Source organism: Sarcophilus harrisii, chromosome 4 (assembly GCF_902635505.1).
Source record: "Sarcophilus harrisii chromosome 4, mSarHar1.11, whole genome shotgun sequence".
Classification (NCBI taxonomy): Eukaryota; Metazoa; Chordata; class Mammalia; order Dasyuromorphia; family Dasyuridae; genus Sarcophilus; species Sarcophilus harrisii.
Genome location: NC_045429.1, coordinates 218,277,019 through 218,300,106, shown reverse-complemented (window position 1 = coordinate 218,300,106; position 23,088 = coordinate 218,277,019). Strand labels below are relative to the sequence as shown.

At 35.5% G+C, this 23,088-nt stretch overlaps 1 protein-coding gene across 3 annotated transcripts in view; it reads right to left on the bottom strand.

Annotated features, from left to right (window-relative positions):
• Positions 1-2,440: 2,440 nt before the first annotated feature.
• Positions 2,441-23,088, bottom strand: part of RNGTT (RNA guanylyltransferase and 5'-phosphatase) — a 368,631-nt gene continuing 347,983 nt past the window's right edge. For 2 of the 3 annotated variants that reach the window (XM_031964539.1, XM_031964538.1), the window contains 2 exons: positions 13,044-13,167; positions 3,316-3,513 (listed from right to left, as the gene is read on the bottom strand). In XM_031964539.1, the coding sequence (XP_031820399.1) occupies positions 3,350-3,513; positions 13,044-13,167 (288 nt within the window). In that variant the 3' untranslated portion in view covers positions 3,316-3,349. Of the gene's footprint in view, positions 3,514-13,043; positions 13,168-23,088 lie in introns of all 3 variants that reach the window. The other variant, XM_031964537.1, reaches the window with a different exon arrangement.

The following is a 23,088-nucleotide window of genomic DNA, read 5'->3' as shown; positions in this document are numbered from 1 at the left end:
TGTTGAAGCAGTTTTCAAAGAGTAGAAATCTTTGTTGTTAAAAGGAATCTCCACATTTAGGAGTTCCTCAGAACACAGATGAAATCAAAGGTTCAGACCATTCCTTCTGCCCCTTCCTGAGTAGAGGGATATAAATTTATAATCGAATCCTCATTATCAGAGGGTGGATAACTCATGGGGACCAGGAGCACTCTTTAGGGTAAAACCTCTTTCCATACTATCAACTCCTAGGGACATGGATTTTTTTTCAATTTGGAGGAAAGTTAACTTTCAGACCTTCATATAGTTCAGTATATGGGCTTAAAGATGGAAAAGATGGAAAACATAAAGATACAAAAATGCAATCAACACGATGAGTTTTTTGATACTCCATAATTTTATCATTCCAGAATATTTATTGCTAAGTACTTTGTCAAAATTCAAATGCCTTAAAAAAATAACATGTAACAGAGTTGTTCTTTTTCATACAGTAGAATGCTAAGATAATAACAAGTGAACATAAATGCTAATGCATCATAAAATTGTCTGCTTTTCCCTGCTCCATTTTTTTCTAACAGTAGCAAGAGCAACTTTCATAATTTTTTCCTGTCATCAAAGGTTGTGGTTCTTAGGGAGGACGTATGTGGGCTCTCTGGCCTACATGGGCAAATCTCTGGTGTCTGAAAAGCTGGAATGTGTCTGGTAACAGCACAACCCATTGCCAGCAATGGGGATGAGTGGGAAGAAAAATCAACTCCAGACATCAAGGTGCTAACAAATGCTCACCAGTATGACAAAGCAAGTGAGCTTCCATTATTTTAAACCAATAGCTTTATTAAAATACTCTTTGAAACACAATTTTAGGAGAAATTTTCCTAACATTTTCTGAGCACTTAATTGAAAATAAATGATATATGTAAAAATTGACAGTTATTATACACCTTTTTCCAAGCCACAAATCAGAGGGCTCTACCTTCTCTGTTTTAGGAGTTGAAGAGTATCTTAATCTCGTCCACAAGATTAGTCTCAGAATGTATGTGGTGTGAAGTGGCATGAGATGGAAAGAGTAGTCAGCTCTTCCTTTCGGCTGTCCTAAAGTCTGGCTTTAGGTTTTTCATTGGAAATTTAATTTTCTAATTTACTTCTAGAATGCTTTTAAAGATGTAGAGGGCAGTAGTGAATGCACTCAGGAACTAAACAGGATAGAACTGGAAGACAGACTGTTATACTGCACTGCAGTTAAAAAAAAATAAAAGCAGGATAAATTAAGAAAAGTTTGACTGAAATGCATATAGACAAAGAGAAACTATTTGGATGTATTAAAGAGGAGACGTTCTTTTCACATAACTCCTTTAAAAGTTATAATTATCATTATAACTACATTAAAGATAATTGACAAAAGTAAATTATAAATTTTCTTCATACAAGGGCTATATTTTTATGTAGTCTGATAAGAAACTTATAAGCTAGACAAAAGGAAGTCACTGCTCTCGATAATGTATGGAGTACCTTTCAGAGTTGCATAGGATTTTTGCATCAAATCTGTGTAAGGCTTATTAGCATGGTTAAAACCAATTTTGTAACCTTGCATAGGAAATTCCCCACATTTTACTTTGTATAAAAGATGCTATGGAAACATGAGCATTTCCCTTTTCACACCTGTCACTTCAATAAGCAGCTAATTTAACCTTTTCAGTGTCCTAATATACACAAACTCCCTATGAAACAAACATGAAAATAGCAATTGGGATGAACCCACAGTACATATCATACAATATAGTGGGACAGTACATATCATACAATATGGTGGGACAAAAACATCTTCATGAAACATGACCCTAGTGTTTCATATAGAAAAATCAATATAAGAGAAAATTTTGTTTAGAAACATTAAAATCCAGATGACTAGAAATGTATTTTTACTAATAACTGAATCCTGGCAGATAAAATCCTGTCAGGTATTCAGACCAAATAATGCATTTAGATTCTTCATATGTAGGTATATATTGAGAAACATATATTATCCCTTGAACAGTAATGCACATATAAAATATGGTCTGTGAAGATCTTAATACATGTATGTAGAACCTTTAAAATCTACATTCCTTAAAATATACTGGTTATTAATTGTGTTACTCTACATACAAATCAAAACAAAGCTCTTTAATCAGAATGTGGAAGAGGGTTCAATGACCTGTCCCAAGTACAAACATCCATTAATTTTCTTGTTATCAGGATCATTTGGTATCACAAAAATAATGTCACTGGTATAGAACAGCCAACACTGGTTATGAAAATAAATATCCTGGTTTTCTTGATGTTTAGTTTCAATAAGTATCTACTATTTGCCTCTGCATTTATATAGTAGTGGGTAACAGTTTTTCCATGACAGTATTCTATTCCACTGACAATGCCTCATCAGAGAAGTCACCTGGCATTTCCTTTGCTGTTTTGTTCAGGGGAATTAACACAAGATAATTTGTATTGGTTATCACTCTTGCATATCACAGTGAGTTGTGTTTTAATGTCATGTACAATGCATTGTCATCACTGTGGAAGATTAAGCTGAAATAGTCCTTTCATTAGAAATAGTCTCTTATGAGAGAGTTACATACAGTGATTTAATGTGTGCACCCTTTCTATGAGGAAACTTAGAAAAGCAAAACTAAAACTGGCATTCTATACATAAGATATGAGAGTTCAAATAACAGAAGCAGATAAAAATACCTAATAGATTTCCTTTAAAAAGGATGGTAATTACAACAATAAAGTTTTCATTTTTGTTTTTAATATATTCTTCCCACAAAAAGATATCATTAAAATGAGAAAAACTCATTTTACTAGTATCATACTCAAACAATCCTATTATTTTTTTAAACACACCAGTCTCTAAAATGTAGGAAATCTATGATAAACAAATCTAACTCTACCGCTTAGAAAAGGAAAAAATTTGTAACTTAACTACTTTCGAAAGATAGTCCCTAAAAATTCAGTGTTTCCTGTACTCACAGTTCCAGATTAGTAACATTATAAATTAAAGGTGAAAGATATCCATATATAAACAAGGCCTCGTTCCACTGATTCTAATTTTTTCTAAACCTTTGGATATTTCAAACTTCAGATTTTACAAGGTAAGCTTGTGTTTATCAAGTAAAAAGAAAATGTTCAAGTCCATGATGTACTGTAGCACTGGAGAAAATGCATCAAATATTTACAGGATAGCTACAATACTGATTTTTGTTGTTATTTCTTTCTCTTTCCTCTGAAATGTATAGTTCACGATTTTTTTTTTAGTTTCTCTGGCTACAAAACTGTAAAGCAATATCAGGTTTGTTTGTTTTTTTCCACTTATTCTTTCTAAATTCTGAAATTAGATCCCAGGACGTGGCTTTTTAGGAGGTGGAGGAGGCATGAGTTCTGTGTCTGGGTCCAGATGATGCTTGCGCATTTGTCCTTGAGAGGCTGTCATACATCTGTCAATGAACTCAAAGAGGATTTCCTTGGTGACTGGATTTGAGATGCTGTTACATACAGCTAGGGACAAAAAAGAAAAGAAAAGCAGCTCATTTTAGGCCTAATTAAGCCAATTCATCATAGTGGAATATTTGAGAAAAGTATAAAACAAAGGGCCTAGGAACTTATATTTCAGAAGACATGGACAACACATTCCAAAATAAATTAGCTTTCCTACCTCATCATACTTTTTTTTTTTTAAAGCAAGCTTTGTTTCAATGAAATGAAGTGATGTCAACTCTTAATTTGAGGATTTATATTAAATTGAAAAATTACCACTCTTGTTTTTTCTTAGAAGTAATGATTTATTCATTTGACAAACACTTATTGAATTTTTACAATGTGCTAGGTGATAATCCCATAGAAGCTACTTTGGATCCTTTCTGAGATATACAAATGTCATAGGAAATATAGGACAATAAGCATGAATTGTGAAATTGTCCACTAATTCTGGATAGAATTTGGAATTAAGCTCCCAACCTTTCCCCCCAACCCCCAAATGACTAAAACTCTCATGTTTTTTGACCAGGAAATAATATTATTAGGCATGTACGCTCAGGAAGTCAATATATGTCAAAATACCTAAAGCAACACTTTTTGTGAATTAGGGAAGGGAGATGCTTATCAATTGGGAAATGATTAAAAAATTATGAAATATTAATTTAGTAGTGATGGTGATAGCAGTAGTAGTTGTAATAGTAGTAGTGGCTGCTAACATTTACATAGCACTTACTATGTGCCAGGCATTGCAATAGTGAAATAAAAGACAAACAGGAAGAATTCAGAAAAGCATGAAAAGACTCATATTATTGATAGAGTGAAATAATCAGAACCAGGAAAACATACACACAATGACAACAATGTAATTGTAAAGAACAATAACATAAAACTGAATGCTGTATAATTATTACAATCAGGTTTGGCCCCAGAGAAGTTAAAAAAAAAATGGATTCTCCTCCCTTATTTTCATAAAAGCGGGTCTGACTATTCATGAGAAATATACCACATGCTGTCAGATACAATGGATGTATTGATTTAGCTTTACTGAATTGCTTGGTTTTTTGCTTTTAAAAAATCCTAGTTATAAGGAATGACTAGTTGCTAGGAAGGAGGAATATATCTGGAAAAGAATGTTATTGTTCTTTACATTTGCATTGTTGTCACTGTATGTATTGTTTTCCTGGTTCTGATTATTTCATGCTGCATCAGTAGTATGAGTCTTTTCATGCGTTTCTCTGAATTCTTCATGTTTGTCTTTTATTTCAATATCGCAGTGCCTGGCACATAGTAAGTATTATATAAATGTTGGCAGTTACTATACACCACTACTAAATTAATATCCCACAATTTGTGCATAGAGACCTGGAGCCTGAAAGACCTGAATTCAAATGTGACCTCAGACACTTACTAGCTGTGTGACCCTGAGCAAATTTCTTACCTTTTGTTTGTCTTAATTGATTGAGAGGGAAATAACAAATAACTACAATATCTTTGCCATGAAAAAGAGTAAGACATGACTGAATAAGAATAAGCTATTTAACATAAAGGAGCATATTGAAGAAGTGCATTAAATCAAATGATCTAGAGCTGAAAGGGATCTCAGAGGAAACTGAGGTTATGATAATCTAAGCAACTGGCACATGGTAACAGGTAGTAAAAATCAGCACAATTATTCTCTATGGTAAGTTTATACACACACCACCACCACCACCAATGTGGTTGTTTTTAATGACATCTAGCTATATACAATATGATCACTTTAATAAACTAAATTGCTAAAAGAATAAACATTTTCCTTTTTGTGTATAAATTCAATGGTAGTATTCTTAAAAGAAATTTATGCTTTGCTTTATAAAAGTATGTGTTTTGCAAACTAGTATTTACATTTTCCTCCTCAAATAAGAAAGTGATTGGCTTAATATATCCCTGTTTTCCAAATCAACTCTGATCCTAGCCAAAGATCACATCAGATAATTTCTAATAATAACACTTAAAAAAATTTTTCTTTTAATATATGGATTTAATTCAACAAGTATTATTTTATATAAGTATTGATTATTAACTAGTGTTAATAATTAATAATATGCAAAAGGTACTATTAAACTGTGGGAAAGAGAAAACAAATAGAAAAAATCCTTATCTTCTAGAGGCTTATATTCTCTTTCATAGTAAATGTAGTCACACAATAGTTATCCCTTTAGGTGGCCTAATTTTGAGCAACCTTAAAGCAAATCTTTATTTTAAAAAACGAAATACTTGTTTATAATTAGCTTTTATGGCCCCTAATTCTGCTTTATCTGTAAGCTATTTTGGTAAGAAGGCTGCTCTCTTGGATAAATGGCAATACTGCTCTCTAGGAAGAGTAAAGTCTTAGGCCTCCCAGGAAATACCAGTTCACTCAAGTGAAAAGATTTCCCATAGTAACCTGGCAAGGAAGAAAAAGGAAAGGGTTTATTTAGAGTCCTGGGTTCTGCAATGTGGCTCCCTAGTTCTTGAAGGCAATTTATTGATCTCATAAATTCAGACTTATGAGACCCCTTTCTTTGCTTCATCAGCCTTAATGTAACATAACGGACATCATTTTTTTAAAAAACACAATATATTTTAAATACATTAACATTGAAGACATCAGCAGTTCAATGGGTGAAAATGAGGGTAAAAATATGCATTTCACAACTGATTTACTAAAGCATCTTTTAAAAAAGGTAAACTGAATAGTATACTAAATGGTTCTATAAATCATAAAAGCTACTTTACCTATTTTTCCTCACAAGGTAATTATAATCACGATCATCAACACCTTTATTGTTTTTCATTATGGGCCTACACTCTACACAGTGGTTGTCAGTATTAAAAGCTGAGGATAGCAACTTTATAAGAGCCCTAAAACTAAAGTTGAAAATAACAACTCTTAGGGACAGAAATTTACCTTAAAAACTTCAATTAATCCCTGTTTGCACATTTAAAAGACATCCACTTTTCTGAACTCCAAAAACAATCAAGTTTTATCTGAAGAATTTAAAGCTCTCACAATAGTAAAAGGACAGCATTTTTATGGCCTTCTTTTACTTTGTTCTCCATTGTTTGTAAAACTATTTTAGGAGCTTGAAATTACATTTTCGCCTAATTTTGTCCTTTCCCATCTGGCAAACAATGCTTTTTGCTGTTTTGAATAGAGCTGAAATTACCATGGCTTTTTTTGTTCAACAAATTCAACGTGCATAGTTTGTTATCCCGCCAAAGCGTCTTTCCTTAGTGCATCAGCTCAAGTTAATGTAGTCCAGGGAAGGATGGGGACAAATCACCTAGTACAATTAAAAGTTTCTAAACAGATCTATAGTGAGATGTCCTCAATAAAATCAAAAATTAAATCTGATACTCTCTCAGTCCTAATAAATAAAGACAAAGTGTTATGCCTCAGTTCTCTTTAACTGTTCTGACTTGGTTTCCCTGAATTAGTTTCCTTTGTCTCAGTTTCCTTAACTGTTCTGTCAAATCCTCTTAGTCGTAAAAACCCACTCTAGTCCATTAAGACTGGGAACCGTTTACTCTAAGGTTGCTAGCAAGATAAACAAGAGAGCAGAACTCCTGACCCTCCCCTGTCCTCAAGAATTTATAATATCCCTCTAAAATATTCCAAGATACCTCACTGACATCTTTATCTCTGGGTATTCAGACATCCTGTCTCTGGGCTTTTAGGAGTTATGGTCTCCCCCCAACCTGACAGAAGCCTTCCCGCCTTTTTTGGGGGTCTTTGTCTCTAGGGTTATTTAAAGGAAGGGACTGCTCTTATTCTTTGCTGCTTCATTCTTTGAGATGACAGCCCTGGGACCAACATGGATTCCTTGGTCCCTTATCTCTGACTGGATAATTTGAGACGAGAGTCCTGTCCAGTCAATTATACTCTCCAATTAATAAACTATTGAAAACTCTCTCCTGCCTCAGTTTCTCCGGCATTACAATTTGGAGGTTCCACCGAGATATAAGGGGAAACTGAGTCAGGGATTGGAGATTAGAGATCTCCGTCTCCACCTAGGCCTGAGGAGGCTCAGGATCTGGGTCTATTCCTTAGGAAAAGATCAGCACTCTGGATACCTCCAGAGCCTCTGGGGAAAAGGAAGCAGCCTCAGCCGGCCTACAGTGGACAATGGAATCGATTCGGCATTTGGGAGAGTAAGTCTGTCTGGGTACCTTTGGGTATCATCAAGTTCTGTCTGGGCTGTTGCTAGCAACCTGGTCTCAGAACAATTAACAACGGGTATCCACGTTCTGAGGCAGATACTCTTTTGGGACGCTGGAAGATATCCTCTGGGTTTGTGTTATATGTTTGTTTAATGTTGTAACTGTGTGTTCTATGTTCTGTGTGATTTGTCTGTTTTGTTAGTTGAAAATTTTTTTAAGAACAAAGTTGCAACTGTGCTTAGTAAATTGGAGCTCCACATGTGTGTCTCTGTGTGTCTGTTTGCTTTGCATTTTGTGTGTTTATGTTAAGAATTAGCAAGCTTGTAAGAGAAGAATTCAGCCTGTGTTGCAAGCTTAGAAAACATCAAGAAGTTTGAAAATTTTTTCTCACATGGGCTAGGTATGGCTAACGCTGAGGTGCTGACTTCTGCTCTGTTAAGTTCTCTCGCCCCTATTATCTTAGTAGCTTCCCCTGCGTCGCCTTCTCCTGCTCCCTCTCCCTGCCCTCTTCTCTCTCAGCTGAAAACAGATTTTCCTCAGGTGTGGGCAGAAAATCTAGCCACTGCCTCTCCTGTTTCTGTTAAGCAGTACTCTATGTCAAGAGAAACCCCTTTGGATTCTGGAAGGGAAAAAGGGAATTCAAGGTGAAACAAACTTTCTCTGGGGCGGAGGTCCTGGAAACAGCCCCTAGTCTGTTTGCTGATTTAAGAGCTTTGTTAAGTTTTAAGAACAATGGTTAAGGAATTTGGGAATTGGCCGTTTGAAAATCTGCTTGTGATTTTAAAACTTTTAACTTGATGTACTAATTTTGTAAGTGAATGGAATTTGTTCCTCTCTTTGCTTTTCAATGGATAGATACCCGAGGGGAATTCTCAGGGCGGCTTACTTGGACTAGGCTGCTACCGAGTTTTAAAAACTCCCCACTACTAAAAAGCAGGTTCAGGAATTCTTGGGAACAGCTGGATACTGTAGATTGTGGATTCCCTCTTTTGCTGAGATAGCAAAACCCCTTTATTCTGTTACAACCAGACAGGGTCCCCTTGTGTGGGGCTTGGCTGAACAATCTGCCTTTGATCATCTCAGGAATGCCCTCACCAAGCCCCGGCCCTACCTTTTGTGGAGGAAGCTAGGGGTATTGCACAAGGCGTCCTGACCCAAACAATTAGCCCCTGGCATGGGCCTGTTGCTTATCTCTCCAAGCGCTTAGATTCGGTAGCAGCTGGATGGCCCCCCTGTCTTAGGGCCATAGCCACGACTGCTCTCTTGGTAAAGGAAGCTGACAAACTTTCCTTGGGCCAGTCTCTCTCTATCTCTGCCCCTCGCTCTGTTGAGGCTCTGCTCAGGTCTGCCCCTGATAGGTGGCTCTCTAATGCTCGCATTACTCACTATCAGGCCCTGCTTCTAGATCATCCTTAAACAATGGAAGGAGTGGGAAATCGGGCTGAGGATGCAGGGTCTCAAAGAGCTACCACCTCCTCCCCCACTTCTTCCCTTCCTCTGGCAATCTCTCCCCTCCCCCCTCTGTTCCTGTTTGGACTTGCATGATTTCACTCATTTGGGGGAAAAGAAAATGCATCAGTTATTGAGCAGATATTATATAAAGGATGTTAGCCAGTTGATCAGAAGTTATAGATGCAACACTTGCACTAGAGTAAATATGAAAAGAATTAAAGAGGCTCGTATGGGAATCAGGCTTAAGGGACATATCCCCGGGGAGAGATGGGAGGTAGATTATACTGAGGTACAGCCGTCAACAGCTGACTACAAATATCTGTTGCTTTTGTAGATACTTTCTCAGGGTGGACAGAAGCTTTCCCCACCTGAAATGAAACAGCTCTCACAGTGGTTAAAAAAAAAAAAATACTTTTAAAAACAGCTGTATTAGTTTGATTCAGTTTGTTATCTTCTGACATATATTAAGTTATTTGTTAACATAAGTTGTACTTTAAATCCAGCTCTGCTGGACATGTGTGGGTTTTGTGGAGGTTTGGGCTATTCAGGTTTTCGAAGGAAAAAAGAAAGAGGAATGCAGGTGATTTAGGAAGGACTGATTTGTAAGGGAAATTAGAGGTATGCATGGTTTTAGGAAGGTATAAAAAAGACTTTTGGGGAGTAGGTGAAGAGGTGGGGGAGGGAGCCACCCACCCCCACTGTCTTCTGCTAATAGGTTGAGTAAATTCTTTAAGGAGGTTGTTCAAATATGTAGCTAGAAAGAAAGAGGAAGTTGGAAATGGATGGATTTGGGAAGAAACCTGATTTTGGGAAACTGATGGGCTAAATCTTGTAAAGGATCCCCATGTAGGACATTGAGTGGGGAACCTGAGGGAAGTTTTTTTTTTTTTTCCCTAGGGGGCTGGACTGGGGGAAGGGCGGCCACGTGGAATTCTCTCCTCCCCTCTCCCCCTAAGTAAATTTCTGCACAGTAAACTGTGCTTTAAAGTAAGCATGTTATTTTTAGGTTAACTGACTGAATATTTGTTTCTTTGATAAAAAGGTTTTCTTGGTTAAGGAATATGGTCATAAATATGATCCATACTTTGGTAGGAATATTTCTAAAAGTTTAATTGCCATGTTATAGAAACTTCTTGAATTCTTTTATGTGGAACTAGGTCTTTTGTATAAGTTTAAATTGATTGTACTGGGCTGTCCTGAGGTTATTTAAAGGACCTCTGAAAATAATAGTTTTTTTCTTTGTCGTTTTGGGAAATGTTTTTGTTATGGACAATGTAATTTGGGATATTTTTCTATGTATTGGATATTTTAAAAGCAAAATGATTTGTATGTATAATGTTCACTTGTGTAACATCTACCTAGATAAGATAATTGTTCTAAGTTGTGAACTTACTGAGACAAAATTTCTTTCTGTTATTACTATAAAGTTTGATAAATAATTGTTTAGGAGTTATCCAAAATTTGATTAATGGAATTTGTTATTGAGGGTAAAATTTCTTGGGCTTTTATAGTTAATGCTATTTGGGAGTTTTAAAGCTCCACCCTCTTACAGTTACTGGGACAGTTGATTGGAATACTGGGTTAAGGCTATTTTATGCTGTATGTGCTGAAAGTTGAATTTTGATGGCATATATTGTTACACTTATGTTCTTGCATTTTTCCTTCTGTAACTGATCTCTGTGATCAGAGCAATGGTCAACAGAAACTGTTAATGCAATTCAATTATGTCATGTCTTGCTATTTTCAGTCTAGTTATATGTAATCATTGTATCCTAAATGTTTGGGCAACTAAGTATTTCGCCTGGTCATCTGTCTGTTACTGGATATTTGTGTTTTGTTTCTTTAAGGTTTCTACATGATAAGAGGGCAATTAACAGGGGTCTGTAAGCCCTTTGCCTGGCCTGTAAAGCAGACATCTCTTCACATAGGAAGCAATTTATTTTGGCCTCATATTTTGCAGCAATCTGGTGAACTGAGTCTTTCTATCTGAGACTGATGTAATCTTTATTTGTTAGATTTGTGGTTTTGCTCTAGATTTTAGACAAATTACAGATATTGGCTTGCTTCTGGAACTTGGATCAGCTTTGACTGTCAGCATGGCACACCCACCCTCTGTATGGAATGAGAAGTCTCCTACCACTTCACAGCCTGAAGCAGCAGTTTTTTAAAATGAGACCATGGACTGTACCCTGCATCTACTGTACTTTGGACTGATATGAGGGACTTTGGGAATGGTTGATGACTGACTGTTAAACCTTGCCTGGATCATCTATCGCTATGTGTTTAAGATTTGGGATGGGATTTGTTAAAACTGTGTAATTATTGCTGTTATGTTTGAGGGATTTTTAGGAAATGCTATTGTACTAGTCTGTTATGTATAGGGATTTTGATTCACTTTTGGGATTTAAATGGGGAATGTTCATTTGATAATTCTTTTCCGTGAGAAAAAAAAAGGGGGGAGGAAGAGATAGAACATTTGGGAAACTGGTATTTGGAAATTGGTATTTTTTTTCAAAATACCTGAAAGAATGGGAAACCCTAGGTCCTATTCACTTTGCTTTAGGCACTTCTGCCCCACCCCTATCTCACTAGTTCACATTCAATTTGGATGCTTTAGCTTTAGAATCCCTTATTTTGTTAAAATTGCCCTGGCAGACTCAGTTTTTGGGATTATTTTTTAGAAAAGTTTTAGGAATCAGACACCTGACTTGGGACTGGCAGTCTCTCTGATTTGTGTTCTTCCATTCCTGTAACCCCAATTAATTATTTCAGCATTTCAAAGGACCTTGAAGTTTGGCATGAGGCACCTAAAAGTTTGGAGTTTGCCTGCCTTGATGGTCTAACTGTGCATAATCTGCTCAGATATCTGATCCTTTCTGCAGCCCTATTTGTTCCTCTGGGCGGGGACAGGTGAAGCTACTCCAAAACCTTACCCTTCCCCAAACAGAGAGGGCTGCCTTTCTGAATGGGCAACACGATTGCCTTGAGCCCTGCTGCTAGTTAAGTGCACAAATGACCACAGACCTCACTGTCCATCTCAAACTGGATTCTTTGGCTAAGATGGTGCTCCAGAACTATAGAGGACCTGACATGCTTGCAATAAGGGAGCCTTTGTACAGCTGTTAAACTCTGGGGTTATCAGGGAGAGACTTGCTCTTGCCATATGAGTCCTTACATTTTTCTAGTTTTATTTTGGGTGCTAAAACCTCCTGGGTATCTAGAGGAAGGTGCTAATATTCAAAGGTTCGAATATTTAGGAGAGAGAGTGTGGAATGTTATGCCTCAGTTCTCTTTAACTGTTCTGACTTGGTTTCCCTGAATTAGTTTCCTTTGTCTCAGTTTCCTTAACTGTTCTGTCAAATCCTCTTAGTCGTAAAAACCCACTCTAGTCCATTAAGACTGGGAACCGTTTACTCTAAGGTTGCTAGCAAGATAAACAAGAGAGCAGAACTCCTGACCCTCCCCTGTCCTCAAGAATTTACAATATCCCTCTAAAATATTCCAAGATACCTCACTGACATCTTTATCTCTGGGTATTCAGACATCCTGTCTCTGGGCTTTTAGGAGTTATGGTCTCCCCCCAACCTGACAGAAGCCTTCCCGTCTTTTTTGGGGTCTTTGTCTCTAGGGTTATTTAAAGGAGGGGACCGCTCTTATTCTTTGCTGCTTCATTCTTTGAGATGACAGCCTTGGGACCAACATGGATTCCTTGGTCCCAGTATATCTTTATCTCTATCTGACTGGATAATTTGAGACGAGAGTCCTGTCCAGTCAATTATACTCTCCAATTAATAAACTATTGAAAACTCTCTAATCTCTCTCCTGCCTCAGTTTCTCCGGCATTAGAAAAGAAACAATTACGTTCTTGGTTCTCAAACTATAGTCATGTGGTCAGTTACCTACCATACTGTACTTACCCATGGCAGTGTTATAAGCATTTGGAAAGCTTTTGTCTGTTCTTTGTCTCATGAAGACCCAGCTGTTGTTCTCAAATTTGCATTCTATAATTTTATTGTCATATTGTTTTAGTTCTTTTGTCACCTGGTTTAAAAAGAGAATTGAGAGAAATGCTTTAAGTCACTTGAAAACCTTTGTAACTTCACTCTGTGACAGACACATTAAGAAATGCCAAAAACACCTCAGGAATCCATGCCTAGTTCTCTGTCATCATAAATGTCTAATCAAGCCTAGTGATGTGATATGTGCATCCCCCTTGTACATATGCTCATCTACCCGACATTTTATAAATAGTTTTGAAATCTGCTGTCAATATATAGCAATTATACCACCAAGCAAAAACCAGCCACTTCTGGTTTGCCAAATGCAAATATGTTACCATGGGGACAAATCCCTTCCATTGTATCTGCGTCACTGGCAGTTTAAGAAAGGAAGGCACTTACTTTCTTGAGTTTCAACAACCTTTTAGAAAGACCTCCACCCTCAAAGTCACATTTCAAAGGCTAAGAAATTCCCTTTTCCAATTAAAAAAAGAAAAGCATGCAAAACAATTTATGTCATTATTAATCTTTTGTTAAACAGATGATTAGCCAAACACTTATTTCCTAAGCTGACCACTCCTCTTAAGAATTTGTATTAATTTTTAAATTGAGTTAACTCTAATGCTGTTGCATTTTGACTTTCTATCATAGATAATTTATCCATGATGGATCACATCATATACCAGTAAAGCCACTAAGTATCCATAGAGACTTAAAATCTTTTGAAAAATATTTCACTGAACCCTTAGGAAGCTTTTCATAAACAGAAACCTGAGCTTACTTCTCAATTTCAAACCAAATGCCACTCGTGGTAATAATTTAATTCTATTTTTAACTTAACATGGGTAACACTTAACTCTCACAATTTGGTAGACTGAAATCATTTAGCATCATAAACATTCTTTGAAATGCTCCCATCTCTGTGCCCACAGCAATTCAGGGTTTTAATTAGTAACTAGGAATATGTAAGGAAGAAACTTTAAAGACTCTCAATCCATGAATTTATTAATTGGATACGCATATACAGTGACAAACAAGAGAGTATTTTGAAACTAAAATTAACCTTATATTCTATACTCACCACTTTAATTTGATCTTTATAAACTTCCCTTAGTTTCTACCAAATGAGGCATATTATTTTAATTATTAAGGTCACTTAAACTGCCTAATACTAGATTGACTTACATTCTCATTCACTTCAAAGGGAAAACAAAGATTAGAGTTTGCCAGCCAGGTAATAGATTTCTGTTTTACCCATTCAGTAAATACACTTTTTGATAAACTTATCCTTTTATTTACTTTTTGCAACTCACTACTTCTTTAGATAAACAATATATATTAATATTATATATTAAATATATATATATATATATGTAAGGTAACATTTTTTTTTTTTTGTTAGGCATCTGCAATTATTGGAGCACAGAAATTAAAGATGGAAAAATTCTTATATGAGGAAACTGAGGCCTACAAAAGTTAACTGATTTGTCCAAAACCATAAAGACAGACAGTAGAGAGGCAAAAGATTTGGACCTCAGATCTTTTGAGTACAGATAAAATCTAATATATCTCAGACTGAGGAAATGAGGCAAAATTTTTCATTTGTGTCTTTTTAAAGCTATCACAACTATCTCAGTAAAAGAAAAAAAAAACTTTGGAAAGGTAGGATGCTTCCATAAAACATCAAAAAATTATATCATATGCCTTTGACAAAAATCAATAGCTGGTGAAAAAGATATCTAACAAAAATATCCTTTGTACTTATACTAACTAGAAATCTCTACAAGTTTTTATTATATAGTTCATCATTCTAGTGTTCCCAGTCTCAGAATAGCTATAAATTATGTGTTGCTCTATTTGACTGCTGCAATTAAGCAACATTAACTCTCTGTGTACTCACTTGGTCATGCATTAGCAATCTAGGAGACAGAGCTTTCCAGAATGCAAACACCTGCCACTATACTGACCCAGATACATTTTTATATCCCAAAATGGCAGATTATTCTCTTTCATTGATCCCAAGTGATGTTCATTATTCTAAGCAGAAGGCAATTCAGTCGGGGTATGGTGCTCACTGAGTTAGGTAGTATAAATGACCTTAACAGATCAAATAATATGCCTTAATTGGTAGAAACTGAGGAATTAAGAGAATAGTGAAGATTGAGTATAAAGTTAATTTTAGTTTCAAAATATTCTCATTTGTCACTAATTATTTTGAACTATTTCATCTTTCCACTGATGGCAGGAAAGGTGAGAAGAAAATGCTATAATATTTATTATAATCAATAAAGTAGATTTTATATGTGTACATGTATGTATGTATGTATGTATGTATACATCTCAATACAGCTACTATGATATTTCTATATCATATAAGAACAATCACCACCATGATATTTGTTTTTCCCTATTTCTTGGGATTAAATGAAGAAATAATGTAACCACATGCATTAAAACTTTTACTAAAATCTAGGCATGGGCTGGGATCAAATTTCCTTGCACTAAACAAACCTGATAGCAAGGATTAGCAAATGTTTAAATTACCTGAGAACAAAGTTCCCAAACTATCATGGAACACAAATCAAAATTTCAGATTGGAAGTTTAGAGGTTACTTTGAGTGTAATCCACATAATCAAAAACACATCCTAAAATAGACATTGTTTTTTCTGTTCTTGTACTTTTTGGCTTTCATTAAATCTTCTTTGGCCTACTATTCAACATGAAAGAAAATAAATTCTATAGTTTATCATATATATGCATATAAAAATAAAATTAGTGGATTAATTTTCCATAAAGAAAACATTTATTTCTTAAATATCATTTTAGTATCATAAAAATGTTAAATGTTTATGAAAACATAGCCAAATTATTGAGACTCTTGATTTAATTGGTCAAACTGTTTAATTCTCAATTTTTTAAAAAAGATATCTACATATCATTTTCATCAAAAAAATTTCTTTTGGATTTAAGAATGGGACTAGGGATCCTGATTCAAAGAAATAAATTATTAGATGTGGAATTAGAGACTTGTGAATATGTTTAGGGGACAGTTAGATGGAGAACAGTAGTTAGAGCACCAATCCTGGGGTCTCAATGTATTCAAATTTGATCTTACACACTCACTAAGTGAGTGATCCTGGGCAAAGTCACTTAATCCTGTTTGCTTCCATTTCCTAATCTATAAAATAGGCTACACAAGGTAATGACATATCACACTAGTATCTTTGCCAAGAATTTCCAAATGGGATTCTGAAGACTTGCTTCTCAAAGTAAAACAAATATTTTATATTTTTTTACAACCTACAATTTTTTATTAATATTTAAATAGTATAGTTATTTACCAACTATTCCCTATATCTACTCAACAAGCTGCTCATATTCTTGCAAAGTATACATGACATAGGCTGGAATTCCTATTCTACAACATTTTTTAAAAAATGAATTTACACCTTTCAGTGGGGAAGAAGGCATTATACCTTTAATAAGTCATCTGGCAAAACAGACACACTGGACATTGAGGTCTTCTCTGGAATTAAACTGCCAAACATTCAAACTCTACAAAAAGAAGCACAACTCTAATGGGGTGGCAACATTGTTCAAATGCCAAATGTATGTTTGTCTAAAAGACTATTTTACAGAGAAGGTCACACAAAGTAGATGCTAACATGGTGGTCAGAAGAAGCAAAACAAGGATATTTTCAAGGTCTCTATGAACAACTCTGGAATTGATTGTGAGACAATGGGTGAGACATTGCCAAAGGACCACCCAGCATGGCATGCCTACATCAAAGAAGGTGCTCTGAATTTTGTAGTAGCTCAAAAAAAAAAAAAAATGTGAGGTACAAATTTAGACATCTCTCCAATGTTCCCATGAATTATTTGTGCCAATCTGTGGTAGAGTCTTCTGATTTATAGCGGTCTGATCTGAACAGTCAGATATATTGTACCCTGACTCCAACATGATGATGTCATTTTAGTCTTCTTAAAGAACAAAGCACAACAACCAACCATTCCATTTTTATGTAACTCCAGTTTAGAAGTTTTTCTTAATCATGTCTCTTGCTACTTCCATCTGATAATTCTAGATAAATCCTCTGAGATCAGGTAGAAAAAGTCAATTTCCTCTTCCACATGACAGCCCTTTAAATACTTGAAGACAATTATTATAACTCTATCCTGGGTTTCTTTCTTCTAAGATAAACATCTCCAATTCCTTTAATTGATTTTCCTAAGGCATACTTCATCCCACCATTTTCAGCCATTATATTGCTGATTCCACTGAACTGCTACTCTGGGGCTATAATTTCCTGAATGGTGGAATATTTATAAATAACTAGTTCAAATCAAACATGTTTCTTCACCTGGGGCACTTTCCACTCTGCATGCACAAATACATTCCAATCCCCCTCACTTTTTGCTTTCAGATCAATACTATTATTAATTTGAGAAAGGGAATATTAAATGCCCTATTGTCCTATTCACCATTCTTATGAATTCTCAAACCAAATACTTTTCACAGGCCATCTTTTCCCCTACATGTGCCATCTTCCTGCTATTAAAATGTGAGACAGCAGAGAATTATCTTGCTTTGGTATTTCTCAATTTTATTTTTTACCTGCCCCAAGCTTTCTGCTGACCATCAATCTTCACATCTCAAACTGCTTTTCAGTTGTCTCAAACAGGATTTCCAATAAACATCTTAAACTCAGTATGTCCAAAACAAAATGTCCTTCCCTCCCCTCCTACTTTTTCTATGACTATAGATATAGAGGGCAATACCATTCTCTTAGTTTCTTCAGGGTCATAAGCCAGAAGTTATCCTGGACTCCTCACTATTTCATGACCCACTATACACAAACTCTTGCCAAAGCCTATTGATTTCACTTTTGCAACATCTCTTCTATAGGATCCCCTAGGTCCTCTGACACCATCATCACTCTGGTGCAGGCCCTCATCACTTCAGCCCTGTAGCAATTTTGTGCTGATGAGTTCTGCTTGCCTCAAGTCTTTCTCCATACCAATCCATTCTCTATTCAAGTCGCTAAACTCATTTTCCCTAAAATACAAGTTTGATCATGTCATCCTTCTACTCAACAAAACTCAAGTGACTTCTTATTGCTTCCAGGGACAAATACAAAATATTGTGTTTGGCATTCAAAGACTTTTATAACCTAGCCCTTTTCCACCTATGTCTACTTCTTCTTACATCTTATTTACCAACACATACCCTTCAACCTAGAGATAAAGACCTTCTGGCTGTTCCACAAGATATTCCATCTGTCAGCTCTAGCATTTTCTCTGACTGTCTCCTATTCCTGGAATACTCTCTCCCCTCCACTCCAACTACTGACCTCCCTTGGCTTCCTTTAAATCTCAACTTAAGGCTTCTACAAAAAGCCTTCCCCCCCCCCCCAATATTTTAAAATTCAGTGACTTCCTTGTTAATTATCTCATATATATTCTGTATGTAGCTTTCTTTGTATATATTGGTTTATGTGTGTGTGTGTGAGAGAGAGAGAGAGAGAGAGAAAGAGAAAATGAGAATATGTGTGTGTGAATAGATAGAGGGAAAGAATAACATCAGTCAGTCGATACACATTTATGAAACGATAGTGTGCTTAAATGCTAGGGACGCAAAAAGAGGCAACAGATAGACATCTTGTCATGTGCCCTGAAGAATATCAGAGAAGATTCAAAATATGAAACAATGTCAAGAAAAGATACTCAATAACAGAAGACATGTTTATGACTGTCCATGTTTGCTTCCTTGTTATTCTTTTGTACTTTGCTGGACACTTCTTATTTTATCCTTTTTTTCCTCCTTTCATCTTCATACATTGTAGCTCTAGCATATTTGAACTGCTTTGATTGTTTTGTTTGTTTCTTATAAAACTTTCTTTTTGAAAGATGCTCCAAATCATTATTGATCAGAGAAATGCAAATTAAGACAACTCTGAGATACCATTACACACCTCTCAGATTGGCTAGGATGACAGGAAAAGATAATGATGAATGTTGGAGGGGATGTGGGAAAACTGGGACACTGATACATTGTTGGTGGAATTGTGAATGCATCCAACCATTCTGAAGAGCAATTTGGAACCATGCTCAAAAAGTTATCAAACTGTGCATACTCTTTCTTTGATCCAGCAGTGCTACTACTGGGCTTGTATCCCAAAGAGATCTTAAAGAAGGGAAAGGGACCCATACGTGCAAAAATGTTTGTGGCAGCCCTTTTTGTAGTGGTTAAGAGACTGAAAATTGAATGGACGCCCATCAATTGGAGAATGGCTGAATAAATTGTGGTATATGAATGTTATGGAATATTATTGTTCTATAAGAAATGACCAACAGGATGATTTCAGAAAAGTCTGGAATGTGGAACTGATGCTGAGTGAAATGAGGAACCAGGAGATCATTATACACTTCAACAACAATACTATATGATGATTAATTCTGATGGATGTGGCTCTCTTCAACAATGAGATGAACCAAATCAGTTCCAATTGTTCAATAGTTATTGTCCGCTTGCATTTTTGTTTTCCTTTTCAGGTTATTTTTACCTTATTTCTAAATCTGATTTTTCTTGTGCAGCAAGATAGCTATATAAATATGTATACATATATTGCATTTAACATATACTTTAACATATTTAACATATATTGGTCTACCTGCCATCTAGGGGAGGGGGTGGGGGGAAGGAGGGGAAAAGTTGGAACAGAAGGTTTTGCAAGGGTCAATGCTGAAAAATTATCTGTGCATATGTCTTGTAAATAATAAGCTATAATAAACAAATTAAAAAAAAAAACTTTCTTTTTGATCTAGGGATTTCCAAATTTAGCAATAATGTTTGTGTATGTATTTTTCTTGTAGGATTCTCTTTGAGGTGGTGATTGGTGGATTTTTTCTATTTTTACTTTCTCCTCTTATTCTATCACTTCCAGATAATTTTCTTTGATTAAAGTTGTTAGGGTTTTTTTGGTCATAGTTTTATCCTTATGTTTTCTCTTCTTCGATCTATTCTTCAGATCTGTCATTTTTCTTAAAAGACATTTCACATTCTCTTCTATTTTTTCATCCTTTATATTTTGTTTTGTTAACTTTTGGTCTCATAGCTTTACTGGCTTCCACTTGCCCAGTTCTAATTTTCAAAGAATTACTTTCTTCTGTAAGACTCTGGTTCCTTTTTCTTTCTCAATCTCTCTCATTTGGTTTTTAAAGTCTTTTTTGATTTTTCATATGAACTCTTTCTGGGTGGGTAGTCATTTAATGTTACCCTTTAGAACAGAAGAGGCTTTTTTTTTTTAAACTTTGCTTTTCTCTGGAGATGAACCCTAGACTTCTCTATTTCCACAATAACTTTCTATGGTTGGTTCTTTCTTTTTTGCAACGAGAACTTATCAATGTATCTCCATCTAATCCTGGGATGGCAGGAAAAGGGGATTGGTGCCTCTGACTTCACTTTAGCTCTCCCCTCTGAGTTGGAACCACAAACTAAGAACTCCACTCTGAATTAAGAGCCAGAAGCCAGCAGTGTCCTTGTCTCTCTGCTTCTGCACTCAATGGGTGTTCTGGTCCCTTCTCATCTAGTACCTGTATCTCAACATTCTGGGGATTAAAATTATCCCATTTACAATGAGAGAGATGGAGGCAGAGGTCTGACCCAGTGGCATTTTATTAAAAAGTCCATGGTTCCCTCTAATGAAGTGGACCTCACACTTTCCTCATGATATGAGATGCCTCTTCCTTCCAAGACCTTATTTTTTATAATGGGCTAGATGTCTGTCATTCTGAAACAACTATACCAAATACAGAATAGCTCCATTGATTAACATGTGATGGATGCATTAAGCTTAAAATAAGCAATATGTCAGCAGGATCACAAGTTGGATGAAGCAAGGAATATCTCCCTATTAAGTAGAAACTTAATTTTGGCTTTTCCTTAATTTGAGCAGGAGGATATGGTACAAACTATCGTAATAAATGGCCTATGTGGTCATAATATGGTCATCTGCTCCAATAGACAAATTGGTGCTATTGGTCCATAGATCAAAAATATTTGTGTGATTTTTCCATGTACCATGGAATGACCACTACCATGTTGGGCAGACTATGACAAGTTAAACAAGGGAGGAGAGCTTTTAGTTAACTTCTTATAGTTAAGGAAGTGAACTTAGAATCTACAACTGGGGGCTTTACATAAGCACTTTGATATGATTGTATCAAATTGATTAATACTGACTGGAAAAGAGTAAGAGTCTAAATGAATTGTTTATGTGAGCTGGGTCCAGCATTACTAATTAGTCCAGGTTCCCTCAGTCTTTCCAGACTTAGGCCCCCCAACTCCACACACTGTCTAGGAGGTGAAAACTAGTGTGTAATTCCAGGTAGTTCCAGGACTTCCCATTTGTTGTTTCTACCAAGCTGCTAGCCTAGAGGAGTTTAGGTTTCACAAAAGTTAAACCAGGGTGGTCTTCTTGGATTGTCCCAGGAGGACCCCTGTTCTGCCCCAAGTCTTTTGTTCTTGTTTTTCACCAGTCTATTTTTGTTCTGAGGGTCAATTTTGTTTTGTTTGCAGAGGAAATCTGGATAGCTTGAAATTTCTATCCTACTCTATCTTTCCTTCCCAAAATTTCTAATGACTATAAAAAATGCATTTCCCTCTCTTCCTTGCAGAGATGAAGTATTATAGGTATGAAACATTGCACACACTGTCAGAATTGGTTGTAGGGGAAGAAATATTCTGAAAAGAAAATGTTATTTTTTTTTAAATTTTAAGATTCTAGCCTTATCTAGTGATTGGAACAAACCCTGTGTCTCATAAGTTTTACAAATGGAAAGCACTTAATATATTTTTAAGAAAATGAATCAATCAATAACAAAATTTTTTATTTAAAGAAACATTAAAATAAAGACAGTGTAATTTACTTTAAAGAGTCACTGGATCTTAAAAGATAGAATACAAGAGTCAGATTTCATTAAAGTTGATTTTGTTTACAATTAATATGGGTTTTTTGTTCCTAAATACATTTTTATGATGGATGGTATGTCTGAATTGAAGATACAATTTCATTTTTGATAATGCTATTTTCTTTGTAGTATACCAAAAAGAAGAGTTAAGAGTAAAGTGTAGACTAATTTAAATAAAAATCTTGTTTTTATACAAATATATTTATTTTCTAGTAAATAGGAATAAAGGCAGAAGGAATGATACAATACATGAATAGAATCCAGTTTACCATGTGTACTCTCTCTCCTAACTTTCCTAATTTTGTTGTTCATTCATTCATCCATTTTACACAAATATTAATCCAGTGCCCACAATTTGTAAAACACTGGAGAAGATACAAGCCTTAAATAAAACATAGCCCATGCCCTGTTATAGCTTACAGTCTCATAGAGGGCTAAGAAATATAACATCCAGCAGAGTAAAATAAATGTTTTGGTGAGTTGCAAAATGAAAGAAGAATTAGAAAAGACATTTGAGAAGGTGACACAAGTTGGGATTTAAAGAATCAACCTTGATTCATTTCAATAGGTAAAAAGCTGAAAAGGAAAGCATAGGAGGAATAGGGAACAAGGAACATTATGAACACACAAGCACCGAGTGGAATTTAAAGAATGAGTAAAGCTGGCAGCAGTTAATATGGTTGAAGCAGACAGTGCATGAAAGATAGTTATAATAAAGATGAAAACATAGGGTGGTGCCAGATTGTGAAGGGCTTGAATGCCAGGCAAAGTTGTACCTTTTTTGGAAGGTAACAGGAATGTTAAAGAAAATAGTACTAAGGATAGATCACTTTTATCTAGTCATTCTCTCTAGTCATAATGGCATTATATTAGTATGTAACCTCATAATGACCTACTTGAAATATTCCAATAGTCCAATTTTTTACCTCTCTTTTCCACATATGATCAGATAACTCATCAAAGCTAACACATATCTAGCTTTTTTCTACTTTT